The sequence below is a fragment of the Aethalodelphis obliquidens genome, unplaced genomic scaffold (genome assembly GCF_003676395.1).
Source record: "Aethalodelphis obliquidens isolate GAN/ISIS:26980383/991018 unplaced genomic scaffold, ASM367639v1 scaffold5, whole genome shotgun sequence".
Classification (NCBI taxonomy): domain Eukaryota; kingdom Metazoa; phylum Chordata; class Mammalia; order Artiodactyla; family Delphinidae; genus Aethalodelphis; species Aethalodelphis obliquidens.
The window spans coordinates 5,961,689-5,987,845 of record NW_020837949.1 but is presented as its reverse complement, the minus strand read 5'-3'; the positions used below and the strand labels follow the sequence as shown (position 1 = coordinate 5,987,845).

Below are 26,157 nucleotides of genomic sequence, written 5' to 3'. Positions count from 1 at the left end.
CTGCCATCCGTGTGGTGGTCGTGTCCACATTTTGAGATGAATAAACAGAGTGTCTGGCTCGTTCCCACTCAGTGAGTCGGTGGCAGAGCTGGAACGAGGCCCAGACACCCGTATTCTCGTGCTCCGTGTCGTCCGCTGCCCGGGCTCTTTGCCCAGCCACCCTCTGACCGAACGGCCCACCGGCCAGCAGCCTCAGCTTCTCAGCAGGCTGAGTCAGTCCCCACTCTTCCGTCTCCAACAGACGCCATCAGTGCCGCGAACCCGCGGGTCATCGACGACAGCAGGGCCCGCAAGCTGTCCACAGACTTGAAGCGCTGCACCTACTACGAGACGTGCGCCACCTACGGACTCAACGTGGAGCGCGTCTTCCAGGACGGTAACTCGGCGCCAGGGACGCTCCCCCAGAGGGGGTCAGGCAGGCGGGGGGGTGGGGTGGGGGGGGGGGGGGTGGGGGGGGGGGGTGGCGGCTCTAAGCTGGGCTCCTCGCTCCTCCCCACATGGGTAATTGACTGTGCTGTCCCCTGCAGTGGCCCAGAAGGTAGTGGCCTTGCGGAAGAAGCAGCAGCTGGCCATCGGGCCCTGCAAGTCACTGCCCAACTCTCCCAGCCACTCGGCCGTGTCCGCTGCCTCCATCCCGTCCGTGCATATCAACCAGGTGCGGGCAGCCTCCCCCCGCCCCCCGCCACTGCACGCCCCGCCCGCCGCGGCCCTGCCTCCCATTCTGTCTGTCTGCCTGCCTGTCCCCACCTCGTCTGGTCTGCCGCCTTGCAGATGGTTTGAAAGCACTGGCTCGAGTTCCCTTAGCCTGCACGACTGGCCTGGCCTCCTCTGTACCCTGTGGTGACTGCCTTCCCGCTAGTTCCCGTCCCTGCTCGACACTCTCCTTGCCCCGCAGCTCTGCAGCAGCTGAGGCCGCCTAAGCATTTGCTCTGGTCACCCACGTTAGCGCTATCTCAGTGCCCGCTTCCTGTGCAGCCGTTCTCAGGAGGCTCTGAGCTGAGCTCGTCCCTGCTGGCCCTCACCTGCTGGCCCTTCTCTCGGTGTTTGCGTTTAGAAGGGCAGCACTTACCCGCAAGGGCCAGTGGCATTTGTGACGTGTGGGGTAGTGGGGGTGTTCTGAGCCGGGTCCTGCCAGGGTTTCTCCTGTATTACCACTTGGACACCCGCCCACTTCCTGGGCCTACTGCCTGGTTGTTTTTTGGCCCTTGGCAGGCAGGCCAGTACTTGCATCTCCCCGCTCAGTCCCTGCTCGGCGGAAAGCCCTGGGCCATCACAGGTGTGCGCGCTGAGTGGTCAAGCCGACAGCCACTCCTTTACTTCTGCCAAGGGCCATCGTCTTTCTGAGGCCCCCTGGCCCACCAGTGTCCTGATGACAGCCTGATGACTTTTCCAGAGAGCCCTCCCTTTAGCACTTTAGACGGCGTCAGGGCTTCCCCTGTAAGCACTCCCGCGTGGAAGAAAGGAGGCACGGAAGGTCTTTCTTCACTGTCTCTGAGCGGCGCTGCCTCGGCTGCAGAACCAGCTGTGCACAGGGGCCCTGCCCACCGGGGGGCAGCAGCTCAGATGTCTTGCTCCCTTTGTACGGGTTAGGATTCGAGGAGGCTGCCAGGGCAGGACACGTTCTCTATTTAGTGATCATCCGATGGGCTGTTAGCGGGTGGCCTTGTCAAACTGCGTTTCCCGAGTCCTGGAGTGGACACTGCCGAGCACCTGCTATCTCTCTGCGGAGATCCTCTGCCGCCGCTCCCTTACCTGCTGCTTCCTCTGGAGCAGTCTTAGCTTAGCTGTTCCGCTCTCTGCCCCGGCCCTCCTGTATCCTGTACCCTGTCACCCACACTGCCTAGAAGCAAACCTCATCCTCCCCTTGCACTCTGAGGCCCGCCCTGGCCTCCTGCAGCCTTGCTCTTTGTCACTGACTTGGGGAGCTCATCCAGGGTGACCTGCCACCTCGCGTCACACCCACCTGTGAGCCAAGACTCCACAGTTCGTTCTCTTCTGGCCTCTGTCACTGACTCCAACCTGCTAGCCTTTGCCTCCGATTCAGCTCCCGGGCTGACCCCGAATGGCCCCTGCTGGGGCCCTAGTGGGGCAGCCCAGTGTGGTGACCACCGGGTCCTGCTGGCCTCCAGGCCGTGCTTGGTACCACCTGTAGGAGCTAGTGGCCCCTCTGCTGCCCCACGAGCCCCCGGCCAGGTCTCTGCACCGCAGGCTTCCCAGCTCCTGCCTGCCACCCGCCCCTGCGCCCCTCCCGGAGCCGCCCTCAGCAGCCCTCTCTGTCCTTAGGCCACGAATGGCGGCAGCAGCGCTTTCAGCGACTACTCATCCTCAGTCCCCTCCACCCCCAGCATCAGCCAGCGGGAGCTGCGCATCGAGACCATCGCTGCCTCCTCCACCCCCACACCCATCCGCAAGCAGTCCAAGCGGCGCTCCAACATCTTCACGGTACGTGCCCGCCCCTCCCGCCTGCCCGGCCGCCTTCACCAAACGGGCAGGGCCGAGCCCCCAGCCCCCGGCCAGGAGGGAGCAGGCAGGACGATGCCACCTGCCGACCTCCATCCCCACTGACGCGCGCCTCTTCCGTCGGCTCCTTACCGGTGTCCCCCGTCCACACCCAGACTCTTCCAGACTCTTCCTCCGAGCCCACGGGGCCGCCCTCAGCACATGCACACAGACCCTCCTCCCGGCCGCACACACACACCCTCCCTCTCCCCGACCTCGTAGGGCTTCCTGGCCAGCTTGAGGGATCTCTGGACGCGTCTGCTCTAACTCTGAGGCACCCGTGATTCCGCAGTTGTGGACTGAGGCCCCGAGATTGTTTGCCTGAGGCTACAGGAAGCGTTTGCTGGCAGAGCTAGAATGAACAGGGCCCAGGCCTCGAGTCCAACTGCCCGCTCTTTTCATTCTCCCACGCTTCCCACCCGCTGCTGCCATCGGCCTAACGAAGGCTTAGCTGTCTTTCCCCAGGCCTCCGTCTCCTGATTCCCTGCCTCGGTCCCCCCACAAGCTCTTCCTCTCCCCCTCCCCGCAGACCCCAGCCCCAGGGTCCCGTGTGCCTTCCGCCGTAGGGGCCCAGCCCGTCAGCTCTTAGGTGTCCTGAGCCTGCATCTGACACGCAGTGCCCATCCCCAAACTCACCGTCCAGCTGGGACTTGGCTGGACCATTCCGGGAGTCTTGGGTCAGACACAGGTGGGTGAGCTGCCCGTGTGGACTCTCAGGAGATCGCCCTGTCCTTCTGCGTCACTCCACCTGCCTCTTCCTGAGCATCAGGGCGTGGCTGTCAGTCCAGCCCACCAGGTCAGGCCCCGGCCAGGCTCTCAGGAACCCCGTCCAGACAGAGCCAGTGCTCCCCAGGCCTCGCCCATTCATCCTCGCCTCCGCCTGCCTGGCGCACTTCTGCCCAGTCTGCCTGCCTCTGTCCGCCCCGTGCCTGCCTCGCGCCCTCCCCGGCCATGCTGACTGACCCCCTCCCTGCTGCCAGTTGCTACCGTGCGTTACAGCCGTCCCGCCCCCAGCCCCCAGCCCCAACCCTGCCTGGACTCGCAGCTCCCCGTCTCCCGTGCACGCCCATTGAGACGCACAGCGCCTTGGGCTGCCTGCTCACGCCCACGCCTCCTGCTGCTGCCGCCGCCGCCGTAGAGCCCGTGGGCGACCTGTGTTTGCAGTGACTGCTATCCACGCCCTCGGCACCTGCTCCCTGACATCCAGCCTCAGTCACCTGCTCCCTCCACACCATTCTTCACCTCTCGCCTTCCTCTGCCGCTGGTCCTGCACCACCCCAGGGCACGCGCTCTTCCCTCTGCCACCCGCCCGGGCCCAGGGCCCCCTCGCCAGCGCCTTGGCGCTCCCCGCGCTCTGCTGCCTGCTCTGCGGAGCAGAGCCCGCCTCGCCGCGCGCGTCCTGGGCACAGCCGGCCCCGGGCCCTTTCATTCTCTCCATCTTCACCGTGGCAACCTTATTTTTTCTTTCCATTGTTTCCATGGTGACCTCACTTGCGCCATTGTCCCCAAGGCAGCCTCAAGACGTGTCCGTCTCTAGAGGTGCATCTCGGGACCTCCCCTTCTCATCATCGCCGCCGGGGCCACCCCCTTGCCCTCCTCGTCCTCCCCAGCAGGGCCACGCCTGTTCTGTGGCTGGCGCCCCCGTGACTCTCCCGCTGGACGTGGCCGCTGGCGTCCCCCGTCTCCCCCATGACTTCATGTTACTCGTTTTGTTGCCACTCTTGCCTGGCTTCCCGTCCTGGGGGGGCCCCCTCTGGGCTCCCAGGGATCCTCTGCTGGTTGGGGCCTCTCTGCTCACCAGCCTGGCTGGGACAGCCTGCGCCCCGCTCCCCACGACCGGCTCTTCTGTCTGGGGACCCGGTGGCAGCGGCCCATCCACCTTCCTCCCCCTGGGCCGAAGGGGCAGAGGCCGTGGCACCCAGGAGAGGCCCGGGGCGGGTGCTGACGGACGGTGGAGCCGCGGGCGGTGGCCCTTGGCCTGCCTCTTCCCGCTCCTTTGGCTGTGCTGCCCCCGCGCTGCGGCTGCGGTCCTTTGCCTCTTCCTTGTGCCCTTGGCTCCTGGCAGCCCGGGTGAGCAGGAGGGTGTAGGGCCCGGAGTGGAGAACACTCCCCGCTGACATGGACTGCCCGGCGCCACCGCTGCCGCCGCCTGCCCGCCCCCCGCACCCTCTCCCCCTCCTCTTCATCCCGCCGCCGCCGCCGCCTCTCCCCAGCCGCCTGGGTCTCTGCCCTCACCAGTGCTGACCGACTGTGCGGGGCTTGAGTATAACTTGCCAAAATCTTTATTCTTTCGATATTTGCAGATATGTGCCACTGTTTCCAACTTTTCATCAACAAAAAGGCCTTTCCAACTCCTTCCAAATTAGAAGACCAGGTGGTGACACACAGCACCTCTGGACATTCTCCCCTGTGCGGGGCCGGAGGCGGGCCGGGCCCTGGGACTGCTCTCAGATGAGAAGCGGCCGCCGTGCTCCCCACTCCAGAGACCCACAGGAACCTTTGTAACTAACCCCCACCCCCAGGGAAGGCTAGGAACGCCGGAGCCCGCGGCTGGGGGCTGCCAGGGACCAGCCCTGCTGGACGCGCTGCGCCAGGCTCGCTGCATGGAGAAGAAGGGAGCTCGGCCCACGCCCGGCGCCGGCCAGCGACGAGGCCCAGAGGCCGGGGCGTCCGAGCGCCCGGCCGGCCGGCGGTCCAGCTGCTCCTGGGGGAGCTCCCCCGCCCCTCCCCTCCTCTGCTCCTTCCTGCATGGACTTCTGCCGTTCCTGCTCCGCTCCGGACGCCGCAGCCACGCCGCGCTTGCCTTCCCCTCTCTTGGCCTCCCATTTCCTAGGATCCGCATTCGGGCGGGCTCTGCCCCAGGAGCCCGGCAGGGGCGCAGGGCCTCTTCTGGCCTCTCTCCTCTCTCTCTCCATCCACTGTGCCCCTCGGGCTACGCCGCCGTGCTCGGCGTAACGTGCCATGTGGTGTCTGTGCCGCAGACGGGCCGCTACCCGCTCACTTCTGGACTTTGCTCTCCCTGGTGGTCATGCCCTGTGCTCCCGGCCACGTCCCTCAGCCCCACCGTCCACCTCTCCTCGCCCCTTCCCGTCTCTTACGCCCCAGCCCCCTGGGCTGCGCGCTCCTCACGCCCTCGGTATCTCGTGTCCTTGCTCTTTTGTAAGGGGCGGGCCCGGCCCAGTGACCTGTGCTGCTCTGTATGGTGCCGTGTGTAAGAATAAACCCGTTGGAATACTCGTGGTCTCAGTTCCTTCCCGGTCCCGCCGCCCCGGCCCCGCCCCACTGCTAGGGCCCGCCCAGGAGGAGGGAGGACGGGAGGGCTGGCTGGGGATTCCAGGTGGGCTGCTGACCCCGCAGACCCTGGGCCCCTTTAACACGCCTCTTCTGTTCTCTTCCAGTCTCGAAAGGGTGCCGACTTGGACCGGGAGAAAAAAGCCGCTGAGTGCAAGGTGGACAGCATCGGGAGTGGTCGGGCCATCCCCATTAAACAGGTCAGCACTCCCTTCCCCTGGGGCTGGAGAGGAGCTGAGATGAAGCCCAGGAAATGTTAGATGATGGTTCTTTTCGGGGCCTCTGGAAGATGGTGAGAGAGGCCAGCACCCTGCCCCTGCCAGGCCTGAATCCTTAACAAGGAGAGTTCTCCTGCAGAGAAGAACTCACAGCACAGCGGGGAAGGGTGGCCGGAACCCTTACGCTGCCAGTTCCTCCTCACCACCACAGGGAGGCAGCAGAGAGCCGCCTGCCATCCTCAGCAGCACTTCGCTGGTGGTGGTTCTGGAGGTGGGCGGCCCTGGAGGAGGGTATGGTCTCTCTGGCCTCCCTCCCCTCCTCCCAGAAAAGAGAATTCTCAAAAGAGGACCCTGAGGAGTACGCGTTGAAGGGCTTACCGAGGGCTCTTCCTACCCTGGGTTCACTGGCCCAGTCTTACCGTGTGAGTCTCTGTTTGTTTGTAAAGACGAAACTTAGTGGAGAGGCCACGTCCTGGTAGGGCCTCTCTCTCACCTCCTTCCTGAGTCACTGCCTGGCAGGGCTGGGCCACCCGGTGTTGGATCCTCCCAGACCTCCTGTCGTGGGTCTCTCTGCTGGAAAAAGACGTTGAGTGATGGAGGGGTCTTTGTGCAGAGTTGCTGGTGTGCTGGGCAGGCAGGGCTCTAGAACTGCTGAGCTGGCCTGGTGGTCAGTCCGCTGTACCCACAGGATGCTGCACTTGGCCCAGATCTTCTTGGGAGCCGGTGGTTAGAGATGCTGTGTCCACGAGGGCTGTGATGTCAGTTTTTGACCACAGAGGAGACTGGTGTGGCTGGAGCACCTGAGGTCAGCCTGGCCAGGGCCCTGTGGTCAGGTTTGGCTCTCCAGGCTGGGGCTCCTGGAGCCTGTAGGTAGTGTGATCAGAATCCTGGTGTTAGGGATGGGGGTTTCTGACCGCACAGTGAAGGTCCGCTGGGTTTCAGGAAGGGTTTCGGGGCCCAGAGGACACAGTGAGGAGCACTGTGTCGCCCCGCGCCCTCTGTGCTTCAGCCCTCCCCTGAAGTGTCACCACAGTGACGCCCAGCAGGCACTGCTCTAGGTGGGTCAGCCTGCCCGGGGCGCGTGGAGGGCCTGGGAGAATGGCAGTGGGCACTCTCCTCCCCGTCCCTGTGTGTGTTTGGGCACAGAACTGGTCCATAAACCTGTTGATGGTGTGATTGAGTGTCTCTGGGGCCGTGCTGACCGAGGCCTCCCACGGGGCCCTCGGCAGGCCAGGCAGGGGACTGTCACTCCCCGCTTTGGGGCGTGTGCTCTGAGTACACACACATGCGCATGTAAACATTTAACAGACAACGCTTATCCCCACCCCCCCGCCCGTGCTCTGAAATAAGTTAGCCCCAGACGCCCCCTTTCCTGTCTGGGGTCGGTCTGATTTATCTGCTCCCTGAGTCCCCCACGTGGACGGGAAGGCGGGGCTGTGAGGTGGGGGGGTGAAACCCGGCCAAAGGGGTCAGCTAGGGTACTGGATTGTCACAGGCCCCGAACCTCAGGGACACTCCGGAGGAGGCGGCACACAGCCAGGAAGCTGCCCGCTGGAGGCAGGTGCCTAGCCGCGCCGACCTCACGGGGGCTGGGGGCGTGCCTGCCGTTGGGACCGCGTGTCCTTCCACCACTCTCCCCTCTCCGGGCCAGTGGCCATTCCTTGCGCGCTCCCCTCCCCCCCCCCCCCCCCCGGGCCGGGCCAACCCCTTTCCCCCTCTCCTGTCCCGTTCTTCTCCCCATTCCGTTCCTCTCCTCTCCCCCCCTCTGCTCCTGCTGGGAGTGGAGATTGCATTTCAGTTGCCATTTGCATTCCCAATCAATCCGGACTCCGCAATTAAGCCGGCTGGCGGAGCTGGGAGGGAGGCGGCGGCGGGAACGGGTCCTCTGGGGGCTGTCGCCTCCGCACCGCTCCCATTCCGCCCCAGATTGCTTCCTGCTCCGCCGTGCGCAGCCGGCCGGCCAGGGAGGGGAGCAGGAACCCCTGGAGCTCGCTCTCCTCCCTCGGAACGGGCTGTGACCCGGACGGAGGCGCCGGTAGGGCAGGGCGGAGCGGGCCGGGCCGGTGAGAGGCGGGCTGAGCCTGTGGGCGCGGGTCAAGCCCCAGCGGCCGAGATCCCTCCTCCCCCGCCCCCCTCCTCCCCCGCCCCCCTCCCGGCGCTCCTCCCACGCCCCCTCCCGGCGCTCCTCCCACGCCCCCTGCTAACGAGCGTCAGAGCAGCGTCGGAGCGTCATTACCGTCGTCCGCGGCGCCGGGGTCTCCTCCCGAGAGGGGCCCAGGTGACGGAGGAGGAAGAGTTCTGGGTAGAAAAGGGCTTCCCGCTTACGCCGGCCTCTTCTGCATCCTGGCTCCTGATTTCCTGCTGGGGGCGGGGGGGCGGGGAGCGGGCCCTGTAGGTGGGTCCGCGCTTCCGAGGAGACTGAGGCCCAGACAGTGACACGACTTGCTTGATGTTAAGAGCTAGTTGGTGGCAGAACGGGGCACGGAGTCAGGTTTTCCTTTCCCTTGACCAGGAGGGAACCTGGTGAAGATGAAGGGACAGAGGAGGGAGGGCGGGCTCAGGTGTGAAAGGTTTGAGAACAGAGGCCCTTGGGGAGCAGGTGGGAAAGGAGGGAGTGAGATGGGGCGCAGGCGAGCCAGCCGTGGCGGCCACTCCCAGGGGAGCGGGGTGGGCCTGGGCCGCCTTCTCCAGAGTCTGGCCGGCAGTCCTCAGGGCCGTGGTCCACAGTCAGGGGAGAGGCGGCGGCTGAACTGTTTCCACGTTCCTGGCCTGTGAGGGGATGGCTGCCATGCCCAGAGGCTGGTCGCCAAGGCTCCTTCGCGGACCACGAAGCAGGGGCCGCGGTGGCCTGGGCCGTTCCAGCCGACCTGTCGTCTGTTGAAGGTCCCGTTCACACCCTTGGTCTTCAGAAGCTCTTTGTGAGGAAAAGGGGGCCAGATAGTAGCAGCAGTGTCCTTAGGTGGCCTACGACTCAGTGGCCTGACTTCCCGCAACTGCACCTGTCTTTGAGGGCAGGAGGATGAGGATAGGGGAAGGGAGTGGGGGAGCAAGGATGTGAAACACCTGTGATGTTATCGCCACCGCAGTCCCTGTTGTGAGGAGAGATGGGGCGGGCATCCCAGCCCACCTGTTTGTTAACCTCATCCCCCTAAGGGCCGAGCCTTCCAGTAGGAAGCCTTAGCGGGGTAGGGGGCCATGGATCCGGGGTTTACCCCCCGCCCTCTCTCACAGTGAATCTCTTGACCCCCATTTCCGGCTTGTCTGAGGGCACGGCCCTCCCCTCCTGTAGGAGAGGTTGGCACAGGGGCTCTGGCAGCTCCTCTGCGACCTGCTGGGACTTGGCGTGCTGCCCGCTCTCGCCCAGCCGGGGCAGTCCCGCTGTGAGGGGGGGCTGCCCCCCAGGAGTTCTGTCTAGGAATGTCCAGGGAGCACTGCCTCTTCTCAGCCCTCCCGAGTTTGGGGAGGGGGCCCCACAGGGGTGATGCCGGTCCTGGGGCACCTGCCGCCTGTGCACGTCCGTGTCCCGTCCCGACCTGAGCTCCATCGTTGGCCGTTCTCCCGTGCTGTCTGCTGTTTCCAGGCGAAAGCCAGTGGGTGAGGGACCGTCGGGGGTTGTCATCAGGGGAGGGCAGCAGAGGCCGTCTGGGGTGTGGGTGGACGCCTCGTCTGCCTCGGTGAGGTCCACCCCCCACTCGCAGCACCTCCGACACCGCACGGTCTCGGCTGGCTCTTCCCCCGCCCTGTCCACCAGCTGTTCCCCAAGCGTCTGCTGCATCCCAGGAGTGTCGCAGTGCTGAGGGTGTCGAGGAACAACACGCCCAAATCCCTGCCCCTGGGGAGCCCTTGTTCATCCTGGTGCCCATCTAACCTCCACGCCCAGTGTCTTATCAGCTCACACGGGAGATTTGGGTGCTGGGCTGTATGGCTGGGTCTTCCCACTGCCTGCCTTGGGGGAGACTGGGCCATTCTGGGGACAGTTAGGGGCTTTTCTGCTCTATTTGGGGCTGCCACAGAGGGTAGGAGGCCCGGGCCCTCCTGAGGTCTCTGTGCTGTGTACCACCCCATCCCTGGAGACGGTGGGTGGGAGCAGCACTGCTGGGAGGCCATCTAAACCCCTGCCTCCCGTTGCTGACGTAGTTCCCCAACCTGGGGGAGAGGACACCCCCCTGCCATGGGACGGTGTCCATGGTAACTGGAGAGGTGGGCTCCAGGCTGCTTCCTGAGGACGGTCAGGGGCAGCCGAGTTCCATAGATGGGTTCATCCGCCTGGCTCTCCCTGGTTCAGTTTTAGTCCCGTGTGGCCTCTCCATGCAGATAAGCACAGTGACCCGGGAGGACGGGGGGCGGAGGATGCTGTGACCTGTGGACACTGAGACCTTCTTCATAGCTGTGACGTGTGGGCCTGGCTTCTGTCTCTGATCCGGCCTCTGTCTTCAGGGTATCCTGCTCAAGCGCAGTGGCAAGTCCCTGAACAAGGAATGGAAGAAGAAGTACGTGACCCTGTGTGACAATGGGCTGCTTACCTACCATCCCAGCCTGCACGTGAGTCCGGGGGGCCGTGCCTGGGGAAGGCTGGGCGCGGAGGATGAGAAGCGGACGTGGAAGGGCTGACTCCAGGTCCAGAGGGAAGCGACCTTAGCTCGGAAAGACCTTTCCTCGAGAAAGGGCCTCGCTTTGGTGGCTTGGGAGTTGCACAGACCCTGAGACCCAGGCCCAGGCTGAACACTGCACGAAAGCTCACTCCCTTTCTTTTTTTTTTTTTTTTAATATTTATTTTTGGCTGTGTTGGGTCTTCGTTGCTGCGCGTGGGCTTTCTCTAGTTGCGGCGAGCGGGGGCTGCTCTTGGTTGCATTGCGCGGGCTTCTCACTGCAGTGGCTTCTCTGGTTGCAGAGCACGGGCTCTAGGTGCGTGGGCTTCCATAGTTGTGGCACGCAGCCTCAGTAGTTGTGGCTTGCGGGCTGTAGAGCGCAGGCTCAGTAGTTGTGGCGCACGGGCTTAGTTGCTCCACGGCATGTGGGATCTTCCCAGACCGGGGCTCGAACCCGTGTCCCCTGCATTGGCAGGTGGATTCTTTTTTTTTTTTTTTTTTTTTTTTGGCGGTATGCGGGCCTCTCACTGCTGTGGCCTCTCCCACCGCGGAGCACAGGCTCCGGACGTGCAGGCCCAGCGGCCATGGCCTCCGGGCGCAGCCGTCCCGCAGCATGTGGGATCCTCCTGGACCGGGACACGAACCTGTGTCCCCTGCATTGGCAGGCGGACTCTCAACCACTGTGCCACCAGGGAAGTCCCGGCCGAGCTCTTTGGAGTAAACTCACCCCTGGGGACGGTCACCTCTGGGCTAGGCTGGTGTGCGAGTCAGGTTCTACATCCTATACTCTAGTTGTTTTAAGAGCTGGATTGGGCCCGTTCACATGGAATTGCTCAAGCTGGGGGGATCGGTGTTGCCAACAGTTGTGTCTCTGGGAGCTGTACCGTTGGGGTTACGCCTGGGCTCCTGGGATGATGCGGAGCGAAAGGGCAGTTAGGCCAGGGCTGCTGGGGTGGCGGGCCTGCACAGGCCCCCTTGGGAAGAGGAGTGTCGGGGGTACTGTTGGTAGGGCAGAGGGGTCTGGAAGGGTGTGGCCGATGCCCGGGGAGGGGCTGGGGCACGGTGACGGTAGCGTGGCCCCCGTGGCCGCTCCCCCACCCTTCCTCCCTCCCCTCCCCTCGCTGCGTGGCTCCAGCGCACAGCTGTCCCCAGCATCCATCTCTGTCACCACCCCGCTGTGGGGCTGATGAGTTCTCCCGTGAAGGCCCTGAAGCGCAGCACGTGGGCTGGCTCCACCCCCGGCCCGGAGGCCCCAGGCCTGCCTCCGAGGGTCCCTCGCCGGCCTTTGAATCTGCACAAGGTGTCAGGGGTCCCCGACCTGAGACGTGCTGGGGTCCACGGTTCGGCCATAGCTCCCTCCTGAGAGCACCGCCCAGGACGGCTGAGAAAGCTCCCAGGCCTGGTTTGGGCCTTCCAGTGAGGCCAGAGCCCAGCCTGGCCCTCGGGGTGTCTCTGGACCTGGCCCTTCCCCTCAGCTCGGGGCCTCTTACTCCACAGGGCGGGAGCTGGTACCATGATGCTGGGGCTGAGGGGGTTACAGACGAGGGGCCACGGCTGGGGGCCCTTGGGGACTCAGCACAAAGGCTCCTGGGTGCCGTCCTCTCCCCGGTTCTGGCCTCTTCCTCGCCCAGGACCTGGTCCCGCTGCTGAGTCCACGCAGGACAAGAGGCAGCAAGGCTACTGGCAGAGCCCTGACGAGAGGCGCCGTCCGTGTCTTAGGGAGCGGGGAGCATCTGCGGGTGCAGCACCCCCGGCCAGAAGGACCAGGACCACAGTGTTTCCCAGCAGAGAGGGTCTGGGCCCTCCTGGCTTCCAGCGTCCACAGCCCTGGCAGGACACACGTGGCCCTGACCAGGCACCTCCTGGCTGCTGGGCTGGGAGCTGGCCTGTCTGAGGCCTCCGTTTCCCCACCTGTGTGGCAGTGGCCTTCACCCTCCTCTCTGCTGCATCCTTACCCGTTTCTCCTGCTTCACGCTGCCCCCGGCTGGGCGCACTGTGCCCCCTGCTGGTCCCATGCCCCCCCAGAGGAAGGAGGAGAGGGATGGGAGCGGGGTCTCGGCACAGGGAGGAGAGTGCCCGGTGTTGTGTTCGGTTGTGGTTTCAGAAGGGAAGGTGAAGGCCTGAGGGATTGCTGTTTTTACAACAACTTAACAAACTGGAGAGCAGAGGCTCGGTGGGGTTTGCCGGATCATCAGTCACCCAGCCAGTGGCTGGGCTGTGACTTGGCCCATGACTTTGAGCGTTGCCCAGAGTTTTCTGTAGTGCCAGGAGCGCCTGCCTTCGGGGCTGCCTGCGAGTCACTGGAGAGTTACCACTGGAGCAAGTAGGGTGGCTGGGGCAGCCGGCAGCCCACGCGCCCGGCACGGCTGGGCGGCAGGCGCTCTCGGAGTCCCGTCCAGCGCTGTGCTGCCCGTGAGCTGAGTGTGGCTCAGTGTGTCGGGCCCGGGACAGGGTCTGGCGGCAGGCACTTCCAGGCTGCTGCTGCTGTCTTGCGAGGTGAATCGAAGAGGCTGCCGCCTCTGCTGCCCCCCACCCCCCCCCCCGCGCCGGGGCCGCAGGACACGGTGAGGAGGTTGAGAGCATGGCCTCCCCATCCGTCAGCCCCTCGCTGGCTGCCCTCTGGCTCCGGGGTCAAAGTGCACGTCCTTTCCCAACTCGCCACCTGCTGGATGCCCCGAGCAACCAGCACGCGCAGATGGCGGCCTCCCTGCCCTGTAGACGCTTCTCATTCAGGAGACACGAATCAGATTCGAAACCGTGAAACAGTGAAAGCATGTGCGCGGCCCTGGGGGCCTGAGTTCCCTCCCAGCAGAGGCCGCTGGCCTCTCGGTTTCCGTCCTTGGTGGCCGCCGCCCTCCTGTTGCTATAGCTTTCCCACCTCCGTCCCCCCTTTGCCGTGTTTTCCAACCTGAGCAAGCTTCCCAGCTGCCAGCAGTGAGCAGGGACCCTCCGTCCCCGGAGCTGCCCGCTTCCCCTGGAGGCGCCAAGGGAGCCAGAGAGGAAGGCTCGGCCGGGAACTCCTGGCCTAGCCCGGCCTTGCCCAGGAGACCCGAGGGCAGTGGTGCTGGGGACCCGCCTCCCGACGGGGGCTGGCGGGACGGGCCGGGCTGCAGAGGAAGGGCTGGTGGGCAGGCCTCGAGCCTCACGCCCAGCCCCTGCCTAGCCCCAGAGAGCCCGCCACAGCCTCTCCCGTTTTGCAGCCAGCGAAGCCATTCACACAATCACCTTCTGTTAATTCTATCTGCAACATCAATTAAATTGTTTGTAGAAACTAATTGAATGTGGCTTAATCACACATCTTAATAGCTTTCCACACTCTGAACTCGTTGTTAATTCCAGTAATAAAACGAGATGAGAACGCTGGCTGGGTAATTAGCGAGGAGGCTGGGGAAGAAATTGCTGTTTGATGGTGGGTAATAAAGGCAGCCGTGGTGACCGCTCTCCCACCGCCACTGCCGAGCCCCCGTTCTGCTGACGGAGGGAAACGCCGTTGCTCTGCCCCGGACGCCCCGTCCCTGCTGCTGCCTTTTGAGCTCCTGCCGCACTCTCCTTGGGGCCGGGCTCCGCCTCTGGGCCCGGGCCTGCAGCTGGCCGGGTGCTGGCCTGCTCCCCACACCCCCCGAGCAACCAGTGCCCGTCCGAGGTGGTCGGAGATGCAGAGGCCGGTGCTTTCCCCTTACGTTGGTTGCTGGCTCCTTGGCCCTGAACAGAGCCCCTCCGTGTGGCTCTTTTTCTTGGCCTGGGGTCAGCTTTTCCCGCCGTGTCCCAGCCTGGTTATCCCAGGGCCGTCGTGGGGCCTGAAAACTGCTGCAGCTGCTGTGACCTCCTTGTGAACTAGAGCAGCCCAAGCCCCTCCCCCAGGAAAGGAACTGCAGCTGTGCCTTCGGCCCAGCCAGCTGTTGACAGTCGTCTGGAGCCGCTGAGCTAAGATGTGACTGTGTGCAGGGTCCTGGGTGTGTGCGGAAGCCGAGTCGGTGGGCCGTCGGGCCTGGAGTGAGGAGGGCCAGGAGGGTGGCGTCACACGGTGGATGCTGGGCCGAGAGCAGGACCAAAGGGCCAGCGGCCACCGGGGGGGTGGGCCAAGTTTGCTGGAGAAGGGACCAGGGGGACGGAGCTCTGGCGGCGCTCGGCAGAGCGGGGGTGAGAGGTCGTTGGAGGAGAGGGGGTCCTCCTGTGGGTGGAGCCCACCCTCACCAACTTCTCAGTGATGTTGTTCTGTGCTTCTGAGACATGAAGCAGACCCCCTCGGAGCGGAGGGTGCCTGAGGCCAGGCACCCGGCACTGTCCCTCACGCAGGACTAGGTGGTGGCCGGAGGGCACGGACGCAGTGCAAAGCTGCAGGGAAAGGAGCTCCTCCCCTCCGGCTAGCTGTGCCCTTGTTGTCTTTCTGGAGGGCCATCTGCCTGTGAAGGTGTCAGAGCTGCTTGGAGAGTAAAGAGTGAGTACAGGCCTGGCCAGGCCTCCAGGAGCCGGGCTTGACTGGTGAGGCCAGCATGCTAGTATCGGCGGTGCCCCGGCCTCCCCACGGCCCTCCTGCTATAGTCCTGCCACAGGCCCTCGCGCTGGTCCCCTGATGACCCGCCCTGTGGTGAATTCCAGCCCGACGCAGAAGTGCAGGAGCAGGGCTGGCGCTGGGTGCTCTGTTTCCTTGTTCTCACTTCTCTTCCTAACGGGAAGCTCCCACGTTCTCTTGGCTCCTCAGGACCAGGCGACCCTTTCTCCTTGATGTCCTCTTGCTCATTCACAGGGTGAGGGCAGCCCCTGAGCCCCTTGCCAGCCCGCCCGGGCCCTGCTTCCCAACAGGCAGCACTCCCCATCGGCTCTTTTGAGCAGAGGACATTGTCCCTCTTCCCTGAAGCTAAACGTTGAGAAGGTAGGAGAACACCTGGGTGACCAGGAGTGATGCTGCAAGTGGGTAGGGTGAGAGGGGTGGGGCCTGGAAGGACACGAAGACTCCATCGAGCCTAGACGCTCAGGGACGCGCCCTGGGTGCAGAACATCCCAGAGGCGCCCATCCCGGGTCTGGTCGGTGGAATTCCGGCCGAAGTTAAATTGGTGCCACTGGCCCAGCTTCTGCCCCGGAACTCGCCGGTGCCAGGGGCAGGGAGGCAGGAGTCGGCAGCCTGGAAGGGCAGATCAGAGCAGCAGGGAGAGCGGGCCCAGGCCGGGCGGGCCTTACGGCAGGCAGCCAGCCAGAGGGCGGGCAGGGCTGTGCTCTGCGTCACCCACCTCCCGCGCCCCCCGGCCCCTCCAGGTGCCACTCCCTGGGGTGGGGTGGGGCGGTCCCAGGCCGAGGTCGAGACAGCAGATGGTGGGGCTCGGCACCCAGTGGCTCCCACCCTCAGGGTCCCTCCCCACTCATCCACTTCCAGGGCCCTATCAGTACTGACTTGAAGGCAGGGTTTGCTCCTGGGCCGAGGAGGAAGTTTGCCTTCTGTGCAGAGCCTTGGGAGCCCAGAAAGCCTGGGCTTGAATCTGGCTGTCACCCGCTGATTGTGTGACCTGGGGCAGGTTAACCTTTGTAAGTCTCAGTTTCTCCACCCGCAAAGTGGGCATCGTAACACCGTCCTCCTAGCTGTCGTGACGATCCCGTGAGGCGGTGTAAGAAATGTAGACGCGATATACAGCTGTGGCTCAGTGGACGCCTGGCACGTGGCTGGGTGGGCGATGTGATGTTGTCAGTGGTTGTTACTGTTCCTGCCGTTGGGATACTCACTGGTATCTGTGGAACCGCGGACTTGTCTCAGTATCCCTAAGAACAGCGCAAAGAATCAAAGGCTTCCCTTTAACTGTTCAACAGATATTTATCGTCAGGTGCCGTTCTAAGGACTGGGGGCTGCTCTAGGCTTTATAAGTTCTCAAAGTCCCAAGTGGTGGTGGGAGCTTCTTGAAAGTAGGGCTGAAGTCCTTGGTGACCAGCCACCCGGGGCCCGGGGCAACCCAGTCGTCCACATCCCACGGAGCCTGTTGGTTCCTCTCCTCGGCCACGTGCCATCTCTCCCTAAATCCCATCTTGGTTCATTCAGTACGTGGCCTCCTTTTCGTTGCCTCCTGAGCCGTCTTCCCTAAAGGAGCCCCGAGCCTCAGATCTTGGCTCTCCACCCTCTGTCGCCCCTGCCCCGCTCCCGGCTGCGCCCCGCACCGAGCCGCACGTGGGCAGCCTTGGAGGTGTGCTGTGCGCGCCACAGAACTCGGGCTGTCCCCCTCCCCCCCCAGCAGCGCGGGGGAGAGACCCAGGAGTTGGGAGGGTCAGAGATGAGGTGCTGCCTAAGAGTGACCCGTCCTAACGAGTCTTCCTCTGTCTCGTCCACGTGGCCCTAGGACTACATGCAGAACATCCACGGCAAGGAGATTGACCTGCTGCGGACCACGGTCAAGGTGCCAGGGAAGCGTCTGCCGCGAGCCACGCCGGCCACGGCCCCCGGCGCCAGCCCCCGGGCCAACGGGCTGGCCCTGGAGCGGAGTAGCGCGCAGCTGGGTGGCGGAACAGGTGAGGGGGCTGCTGAGGTGGGAGGGGGCGTGTGGCTGCCGTGGCCCCGTCTGTCTGGGCGGGTGGGGCGCGCCGCGACGGGGCCCGGAAGGGCGGCGTGTGGGGCTGCACCCCTCCCCAGCCAGGTCCTCAGGGCTCCACACACGCCGGCCACCCGGTGTCTTGCTTTGGGGTCCGCTCAGCCAGCGCAGTTGCCACAACGCTGCCCTCGTGCGGTTAGTAGAGGTGGCGGCCGGTGGACCGCCTGGCAGGTCAGAATGGGGACAGATAGCCTCGTGCTGACAGGTGGCATCAGCGTCGAGCCGAGGCAGGTGATGGTGGGGACACCGGGGCCCTCTGGCACCAGGGCCACATCTCAGTCGAGTTTGCTGGACGGGCAGGGAGGGAGGCGGGAGGGGACAGAGCTGCCTGGGGCGAACCTGGTAACCGTCCTTAGGTCTGCAGTGAGAGGCGGGGGTGGGGGTGGGCTCTTTGCTCAGAGAAGACTGAGTTTAGAGAGAAGCTGGAGGCCGAGCGGACTCTGCGCCGTGTCCAGAGAGGTGGAGCCTCCTGAGTGTGCGCCTTGTTGGAGGTGAGGGCCCTGAGACGCCGGCACCCCGCCCTGCTGCGTGTGCCACCACTGCCTCCCAGTCTGGAGGCGCTGCGAGGGGCGGGTGGCGGGCACTGACCCCGCTGGCGGAGGGGTGCTGGCTGCAGTAGATCTGAAGTCGAGACTATCCTCCCCATGTTGTGTGGATGAGGAAACAAAGGTTCAGAGAGGTTAAATAACTTGTCTGTAAAATCCCACAGGAAGTGGTGGAGCTGGGTTTGAACCTGCGCGTGCCTGACTTGGGAAGCTATGTTCTGTCCTCTAAGCCCTTGAAATAGACAGAGAGGGAGCTAGTGGACGGAGGGAAGGAAGGAAGGAAGCTAAGGACAGAAAGACAAGAAAGATGGGTAGGGTGCCAGGAGCGGCCTGTGGGGCTGCACTTGGGGGCGGGGAGGCGGGTCCTGGGTGTTCTGCGTGGGGGGTGGGCAGGGGGGGCCGCTGGGGAAGGGAAGGGCCGGGGCGGGGCTGGGGACCTCGCGGAGCTGCCTGTGGACTGGCTTGGGGTTTCTCAGATGACACCAGAGGGAGCATGGAAGGGGAGCCTTTCCTTGCAGGCAGGCAGCAAGGGGAAAGCTAGCTGTTCCCTCAGAGGAAGGGAAGCCCTAAGACACTCTGTCCTGTCACATTCCTGGTCCCTGAAGACCTTCACCTGGGGAGCGTTAGTGGTGCGTGGAGAAGGGGGTGCGCGGCACACTCACCCACGTAACTGCCAGTACCCGCAAACGCTCGCCGACGTCCCTGGAACACGTGGCCAGGCGCCACCGGAGCCGCGTCCCCTCCGCCGCGCACCGACCTCGCACACACTCACACATGTCTCCGCTCACCGGGCGATGTTAACATCTCATTATCTTTGTTACTGTAATTACATTATCCGCTGCTTTATGCAGAATTATTCTCCGAGGACTAATTGATGGCTCCATGTTTAATTCATTAATCATTAGCATCAAATTCGACAATTACAGTGCACACTGATTGTGGGATTGCAGGCGCAATGAGGGGAGAATTAACAAAGAAAAGGGAAAGCGCTTTCCCTCTCTCGGGGTTTTGGGTTGGGGGGCTTGAGGAGGACCTTGGGCCTGTGCTGTCTTTGGGTGGGGCTGGGGGGAGGGGGGCATAAGATCTGGAACCCGGGGCGCCGGGGGAGATGGAAGCAGGCGAGGGGTGGCGAGAAGCACAGCATCTGAGAAGTTAAGACCCTAGGCTGCTCCCCTGGAAGGTTTCCTGATGGGGGTCGGTGCGGGGGGACCCCAAGAAAGGCTAAGTTTGCAGGGACCTGTTAGGCAGGGTAGGAGGAGCTGGCACGGGTGCCACACGTATGTTAACAAGCACTTAACTGTGTGTCTGGTCCTGCCTGGGGTGTTATGACAGATACAAGAGAAACACAAAACCTGCCCCCACCATTCAGTCTCGTGCTGTCCCCGGAGCGAGCCTGTTCCTTTATCTTCTAGTGGCTTCCGCGCGCGCGCATCTTCCTGTCCCTTAGATTCCAGAAACTTGACCCCTGTGCTTGCGGGGCTGGTCGGGGCCTGGTGTCGGCCGCTCGCCCCTCCCTCCGGCTTGTTCAGCTTCAGGGCGCGTCTCTGCCTGTCACTAACGCCGGGCACCTGGCCAGCTGCCCAGCTCTCAGTGCAGACCTCCCTCGGCCGTGGCCTTCTGGCCTCAGGCCCCACCCTGTCTCAGGTCGGCTGAGGTGAGAGGGCAGTGTTGCTGTCCACAGCTGGCCCTGAGGCCCGGGGGCCGCTGCCACCATCTCCCCATGGGTGACTCGGGCCCGGGGAGGGCGCGCACTGCTGCCCCCGCCGCCCCGGAGCCTTCGGTTCCCCTGGCTCTGCTGTTCTTCCCCGATGGGAAACGAAAGATTAATTTTCTCCAGCCCCAGAGGATAATTACTAATACTAATTAGACATAATTACTTGAATTTGATACACTTATTCCTCGTCAGAACGGCAGCAAAGCTGAGGCACGGCAAATGGCATACGTGGCCTGGAACGGGGTTCGGGGCCTGGCCAGGAGGGGCAGGGGCTGGGATAGCAGGGGGGCAGCTCGGCAGTGATGGGGGGACTGTCCCACTCACCCAGCTTCTAGCTCCTGATCACAGGGAGGGGACAGAGGTGTGGACCCTGGTGTTCATGGAGACAAGGGGGGGGTGTGAAGTCTGGGCCCATGGGAGGCCTCCAGTTCTCCAGTGATCCTGGCCCGGTGCCTGGTGAATCCAGGAGCCCCTCATCCTGGGTCAGTATCCTCATCCTGGGTCAGTATCCTGCTGGGATTTCTCAAACTCTGCCCGTAGCTGTACTTTCAGGCAAGTCTATGGGTGCCCTTCCCCCGGCCTCCCCTCCCAGTCTGACCCTTCCGCCCCCCCCCCCAGGTGCCCCCCACTCGGCCAGCAGCCCAGCCTGGGCCGGCCCGCGCCCAGAGGGGCTGCATCAGCGCTCCTGCTCTGTTTCCAGCGCCGACCAGTGGAGTGAGGCCGCTGCCCTGCCCCCAGGTATGCAGGACCCGGTGAAGCCGCAGCGGAGGGCAGCCGGGGAGGCTGAGATGGGCAAGGGGGCGCGGCGGAGCCCTCCAGGGCTTGTGGCAGAGCCAGTGCCACACCTGGGGCATGGAGTTGGGGTGGCTGCCCCTGTGCTGTCCCCAGGCCCGCGCCAGCGGTTGGCGCTAGAGACCCTCCCTCTGCAGCTCCCTGCCCGCCCACCGCTGTCCCCAGGCGGCGCTGGCGGCGGTGTCGCATCCCCATCAGCCCCCTGCGCCGCCAGCTCATCAGCCTCTCCGCGGGGGGGGGGGGGGGGGGGGGGGGGGGAGGGGGGGGGGGGGGGGGGGGGGGCGGCTGAGTGGGGAGGTCGGAGGCTTGAAACACGTTCCGAAGGCGGCAGCTAGCCCGCGTGGAGAGGGGTCCCCGCAGACAGGATCAGGGAGCTGTCCGGAGAGGTGCTTTCTTCCCCGCACTGCCCCCATTGGCTGAGGCCCCACCCAGTCTGGGTGGTCGAGAACTCTCCCTTCCCACCTCCGCCTGCTCTCCCTGGCCTCGTGGTCTTCTTCCCTTCATCAGCGTCTGTGCCTCGTCTTCCCCTTACTTCTTCCCCCGCCTCTGCAGCGAGCACCTCCGCGCGCTCTCCTCACTCACCCGTAGCCCCACATCCTTCGGCAGTCCTGAAGGCTAGAGGGAAATGGGCGCAGCCCGGCCCTCCTCTCCTAAGTGAGGGTGTGAGAGGGAGGAGACTCCCTGGGCACCGGGCACACTGCTGCTCCCGCGTCCCTCCTGCTGGGCAGCAGCGCGTTAGCTCTCCTCCCCGACTTGCCTCCCAGAGACCCTGCCCAGGCCCGCATCCCAGCAGAAGCGCCGGCCCGGCCTGAGCTCTGACAGCAGGAAGCGGCTGGGCGCCCACGGCCCCGGGCCTGCGTCACCTGCCCGGCCAGGCCCAGGCCTCCGGCCGGTGGATGTAGAGGCCCCAGAGGGCAGCCAGGGGCCCTTCCCGGGTCACCGTCCTGCGGCCTGTGCTGGCCTTGGTGGGGCCCCTCTGTTGAGTCTGGCAGGCGGAAGGCAGGGAGGGCGGGCGCGTGTCTGCCTCTAATGAAGTTTGACATTTAGTGGTACGCGTCGGGCGGGGTGTGGGAGACGGAGCTTGATTAGCGCGCTCTAATTGACAGTAATTAGGCAGCTCCCTGATTGTTTCTAATTCTGCTATTAATTGTGAGGAGCGGGGAGTGTGATTGAGGATAAATTTGGTGCAGAGCTGCTGGCTCTCCAGCCCCCGGCCGCCTTCCGCCCTCCAGGCTGCAGAAGCCAGTTCCCTCCGCACCTTCACTCTGCCCTGCCTGCGGTTCCCACACGCTCCTCTCCACCCTCCCTTCCTCCAAGGCCGGGGGCGCCTTGGGGCCTGTGGGCAGAGCCCTCCCGGGGTGCGGACAGGGCGGGAGCGCCCCCCTTCCCCCTGCCCCGGCTGCAGTTCAGGGTGGAGCCCCCAGCACCCCGGGCAGGGCCTGTGCTGGCCCCTCCCCTCCCCCACACTTCTCCACCTCTCCCTCACCAGCCAGTGGCCCAGCCGAGGTGCTCAGTTCCAGCCCCAAGCTGGAGCCTCCCCCATCTCCCCACTCCAACCGGAAGAAGCACCGGAGGAAAAAGAGCACCGGGACCCCCCGACCAGACGGCCCCAGCGGTGCTGCTGAAGGTTAGGGGGACCCGCGAGGGAAACGGGGCACAGGAGGCGGGCAGCGGGCCTTGGGGATAGTACCTGAAGGGTCCCCCTTTCTGTATTAGGTTGAAAACACTCTCTAATAGTAATTTCCAGTAAAATCAGCTCCACCGCTTCTGGTCACCCCAACCTGGTATCTTAGAAGAGCTCTTTCTTCTGCCTAACTTAGCGCCTTCCTGTGAAAACGCGAGCTTACTTCTTTCATTCTCACAGAAGGTAGAAGACAGCAGGCCGCTACTCGCCCTGCAGCTCTTCCCAGGGGGTGCGGGCAGGACCCGTGTTTTCTGTGTCTCTCGTGTCACCCGTTGAGTTTAAGCAGTGCTGGGCGCGAAACAGGTGCTTCACACGCGTGCGTGTTCGGCGGAGCCTCTCCTTAGTCGTCTTCAGGCTGAGGAATTCCAGCTCCTCAGCTATTTTTCCACAGGTCCTTTCTCGTAATCCCTTATTAATCATAGCGCTGCTTCTCTGATCTTCCCGAGTATCTTCAGAATGTGCCTCTGCTCAGTGGTTGGAGCGTCCTTGCTCCTAAATAAGGTTAACCTGCATGGGTGCACAGTTGCTGGTTTATACTCTGATGGTCGGGGTTAGGGGCGTGGCTCGGTGGGGGCGATCATCTCTAAGGGAAGGAGCCACCTTTCCCAGCCAACCGGTGACACAGGGGTGCTCAGCGCTCACGGCACGGGGTGCACCTGTACCAGGGAACTGAACCCCACAGACTGTCACCGTTATGTAGTTTAGAGATGGTTGGAAGTGAGGTGAGGTGGAATGGTGGAGCCTGGGGAAAGAAAGGTACCAGTTTCTCTACGAAGACAGTTCCGTTAAGGGCGCCTTAGAGCAGGAGCCCACCAGGAGGACTTCCCTTGGCGGGGGGTGGGGGTGGGCGGGGAGGGCATGGCCAGTGTCACTGGGGCGGGAGGCTGCCCTGGCAGGACGTGTGGTCTCACTTGGGCCTCCTCACAGGCACCTGTCTCTCCAGCCGCACGACACACTCGCACTGCTTGTTAGGAACCGTTCACCCACGGGGCGGTGACCGGCGGGAGGGAGATCCACGTGACTGTCTCCTGGGGGGCCTGGGGGAGCAGAGCTGGGAAGAGCTTCACTGCACTGCTTGGGAAGTGTCTGTCACTGCAGATGTCCTCAGGTTCCTATCTGCTCACACATCCGAGTTAGTCTGTGGAGGAAACCTCTCCTCTCCCCATCCCCTTGCCCTCCCTGCCTGCCTGTGCCAGGGTAGCGGGGGAGGGGCCCGGCTCCCAGGAGCCCCACGCTGACGCCGTCAGGAATATTGGGTTTAATGAGCTGCAAAATGAGGCGGCTGCAGCTGACATGTACGGATGGTGCCCACCCCCGCCTTCGCCGCCCCCCCCAGCACCGTCTCCTAACGCCCCATCACATCCTCCAGATACTCAGCTCTGCTTTCCCCAGGAAGCCACCCTCTGCTTTCCAGACCCATTCCCAGCAGTGCCAGGGATGCCAGAGCCTCGCTTGCCCACCTTTTTCTCCCAGGCTCCGCAGGCGGCTAGGACGGAGGTCTGGGGGCTCCACACGGCGCTCTGCCCCCGACTCCCCGCGAGGTGCCCTGGAGAGAGCGGTCCTCGAGGCTGGGGTGGCTTGTCCCTGCACGTGCGAGCCGGCAGGGGCCCTCTGCCCTCACGCCGGCGCGCGCCCCTGTGCCCGCAGAGGGGGAGGAGCCGTTGGAGTTCGTGGTGGTGGGCGTGTCCCTGCACGTGCGAGCCGGCAGGGGCCCTCTGCCCTCACGCCGGCGCGCGCCCTTGTGCCCGCAGAGGCCGAGGAGCCGTTCGAGTTCGTGGTGGTGTCCCTCACCGGGCAGACGTGGCACTTCGAGGCCTCGACAGCAGAGGAGCGGGAACTGTGGGTGCAGAGCGTGCAGGCCCAGATCCTTGCCAGCCTGCAGGGCTGCCGCAGCGCCAAGGACAAGGTTGGCCCGGAGGCCCGGGTGGGGTGGGGTCCCAGGTTGGCCTCGCGACTGACCAGCCACCCCTGCGTCTCCCCCCGAGGCAGACTCGACTGGGGAACCAGGACGCAGCTCTGGCTGTGCAGGCCGTGCGCACCGTCCGTGGCAACAGCTTCTGTATTGACTGCGACGCCCCCAGTGAGTGCCGGGCCGGCGGGGCCGGGCTTGTGGGTGGCTTAGAGAAAGCGCGACCAGCTTTGTGGAGGAAGCGCTGCAGGAGGCCTCTCGTAGGCCGAGAACAGCGGCACGGAGGGCTTTCCTGGTGGTCTCGCTCTGGTTGCCCATGGGCTTCATCTTGCTTCCTCTCCGCACCTAGATCCAGACTGGGCCAGCCTGAACCTGGGCGCCCTGATGTGCATCGAGTGCTCGGGGACCCACCGGCATCTGGGGGCTCACCTGTCCCGGGTCCGCTCCCTCGACCTCGATGACTGGCCACCTGAGCTGCTGGCCGTCATGACTGCGATGGGCAATGCCCTGGCCAACAGTGTCTGGGAGGGGGCCCTGGACGGCTACGCGAAGCCAGGGCCCGACGCCTGCAGGTGAGGGCGGGGGCCCTGGCGCTGGCCGGCAAGGGCGGGGACGTGGGCGCTCCTGCCAGGTGGGGAGAACTGGGGGTGGGGCCGGGCAGCTGTGACAGGGCTGGAAGGGTTAATTAAAGCCCGGCGTTGCTCTGCTTGGCAGTGGGCCCCTGGGGGTGCCCCTCCCCCTCCTGTCACTCAGCGCCTCACAACAACGGGCCCTTTCTCAGCGTTATCAGCAGGTCAGGGGGCCAGCGGGAGGCGCATGCGCAGGGCCCTATCACTCTGTGGCGCGAAGGCCACAGCCTGAGCTCTGAGATGGGGAGAATGGGTGGTAGATAGGGTCGTGCGTGGGCCCCCAGTGTGGGCCCCCGCCTCCTTTGTTCCTGCAGGGCCAGATAAGCTGCCACCCGCGCCCTGCCGGGAATCTTCCTGCCCTCTCGGCCCCCAGGGGCCTCCCCCGGAGCTCTCTTCCACTTCTTCCACACCCTCTGTGCCGCCCGCTGCCCCCTGACGCCCCCGGGTCCCTCAGGCTCGCCTCTGCGGCCCCTTCACCCCCGTGACCCCCGGCCTGGCCCCTCCTGTGCTCGCAGAGAGGAGAAGGAGCGTTGGATCCGGGCCAAGTACGAGCAGAAGCTCTTCCTGGCCCCGCTGCCCAGCTCGGATGTGCCGCTGGGGCAGCAGCTGCTCCGAGCGGTGGTGGAAGACGACCTGCGGCTGCTGGTGATGCTCCTGGCCCACGGGTCCAAGGAAGAGGTGAACGAGACCTACGGGGACGGGGACGGGCGGACGGCCCTGCATCTCTCCAGCGCCATGGCCAACGTCGTCTTCACGCAGCTGCTCATCTGGGTGAGTCGGGGCTCCCACCCTGCAGGTGCCCCTGACCTCCCTGACGTCCTCCTCACCCCAGCCCTCTGAGAGCCGCCTCTCCCTTTTCTCCCCGGGAACCCACACCTTTCCCGCCGTGTCCCGCCAACCGTGCCAACCGTGCTTTCTTCTGCAGTACGGGGTGGACGTGAGGAGCCGGGACGCCCGGGGCCTGACCCCGCTGGCCTATGCTCGCCGGGCCGGCAGCCAGGAGTGCGCAGACATCCTGATCCAGCATGGCTGCCCCGGGGAGGGCTGCAGCTTAGCCCCGACCCCCAGCAGAGAGCCTGCCAACGGCAGCAGCACCTCCGCTGAGCTGCACCGAAGCCCTAGTCTCCTGTAAGGCCCAGGAAGAGGGCAGAGGGGCCACAAGGACTCCAGGGCATGGGGACCCACCTCCCTACGGGCGCTGGGAGAAACAAAGACACAGGGACTGAGAAGCAGGGACACGCGGAGAGGAGGAGGAGCAGGAGACGGGAAGAGCCAAAGGGAAGAACTAAACGGGAGACACAGAAGGGTCCGAGGAGACGCCAGGCTTGGAGCTGCAGCGGAGGGGTCGGAGGGGTCTGGCCCCTGCCCTCCGGCGCCACTGAGAAGGGACAGGACCCTTTGGCGGTGCTGTGAGGAGAGGGGGGCAGGACCTCGCCCTCCTCCAGGTTCCTGCCTTCTCGTGCCGGCCCCCTGGGAGCCTCCTCCTAAAACGGAGCCTGGGTGGGGCAGGCGCTGGGGGGAGTGACCTGCGAGTCCCATGTAAATGTGTACATTGGAATATTTATGTTTGTGTACATATTTGGTGTGTGTGAGATGTGCCAATAAACCAGACTGTGTGTGGGGGGCCTTCATCTCCCCTCTCATCTCCCTGCCGTTCCGAAAATGCCCCTCTCATCTCTCTCTTCTCCTTTGTCCCTGTCCTCTCATCTTTGCTGTA

General features: G+C 64.5%; 1 protein-coding gene across 9 annotated transcripts in view; it reads left to right on the top strand.

Moving 5' to 3' along the window:
* Positions 1-26,071, top strand: part of AGAP3 (ArfGAP with GTPase domain, ankyrin repeat and PH domain 3) — a 56,604-nt gene extending 30,533 nt beyond the window's left edge. For 4 of the 9 annotated variants that reach the window (XM_027101488.1, XM_027101484.1, XM_027101491.1 and 1 more), the window contains exons 6-18: positions 242-376; positions 528-655; positions 2,284-2,442; positions 5,898-5,990; positions 10,446-10,550; positions 16,919-17,087; positions 20,045-20,164; positions 21,708-21,845; positions 23,654-23,808; positions 23,892-23,982; positions 24,161-24,383; positions 24,956-25,211; positions 25,366-26,071. In XM_027101488.1, coding sequence (XP_026957289.1) covers positions 242-376; positions 528-655; positions 2,284-2,442; positions 5,898-5,990; positions 10,446-10,550; positions 16,919-17,087; positions 20,045-20,164; positions 21,708-21,845; positions 23,654-23,808; positions 23,892-23,982; positions 24,161-24,383; positions 24,956-25,211; positions 25,366-25,572 — 1,979 coding nt within the window. In that variant the 3' untranslated portion in view covers positions 25,573-26,071. Of the gene's footprint in view, positions 1-241; positions 377-527; positions 656-2,283; positions 2,443-4,802; positions 5,736-5,897; positions 5,991-10,445; positions 10,551-16,918; positions 17,088-20,044; positions 20,165-21,707; positions 21,846-23,653; positions 23,809-23,891; positions 23,983-24,160; positions 24,384-24,955; positions 25,212-25,365 lie in introns of those variants that run through there. The other 5 variants (XM_027101489.1, XM_027101486.1, XM_027101493.1 and 2 more) reach the window with 3 other exon arrangements.
* The last annotated feature ends 86 nt before the right edge of the window (positions 26,072-26,157 follow it).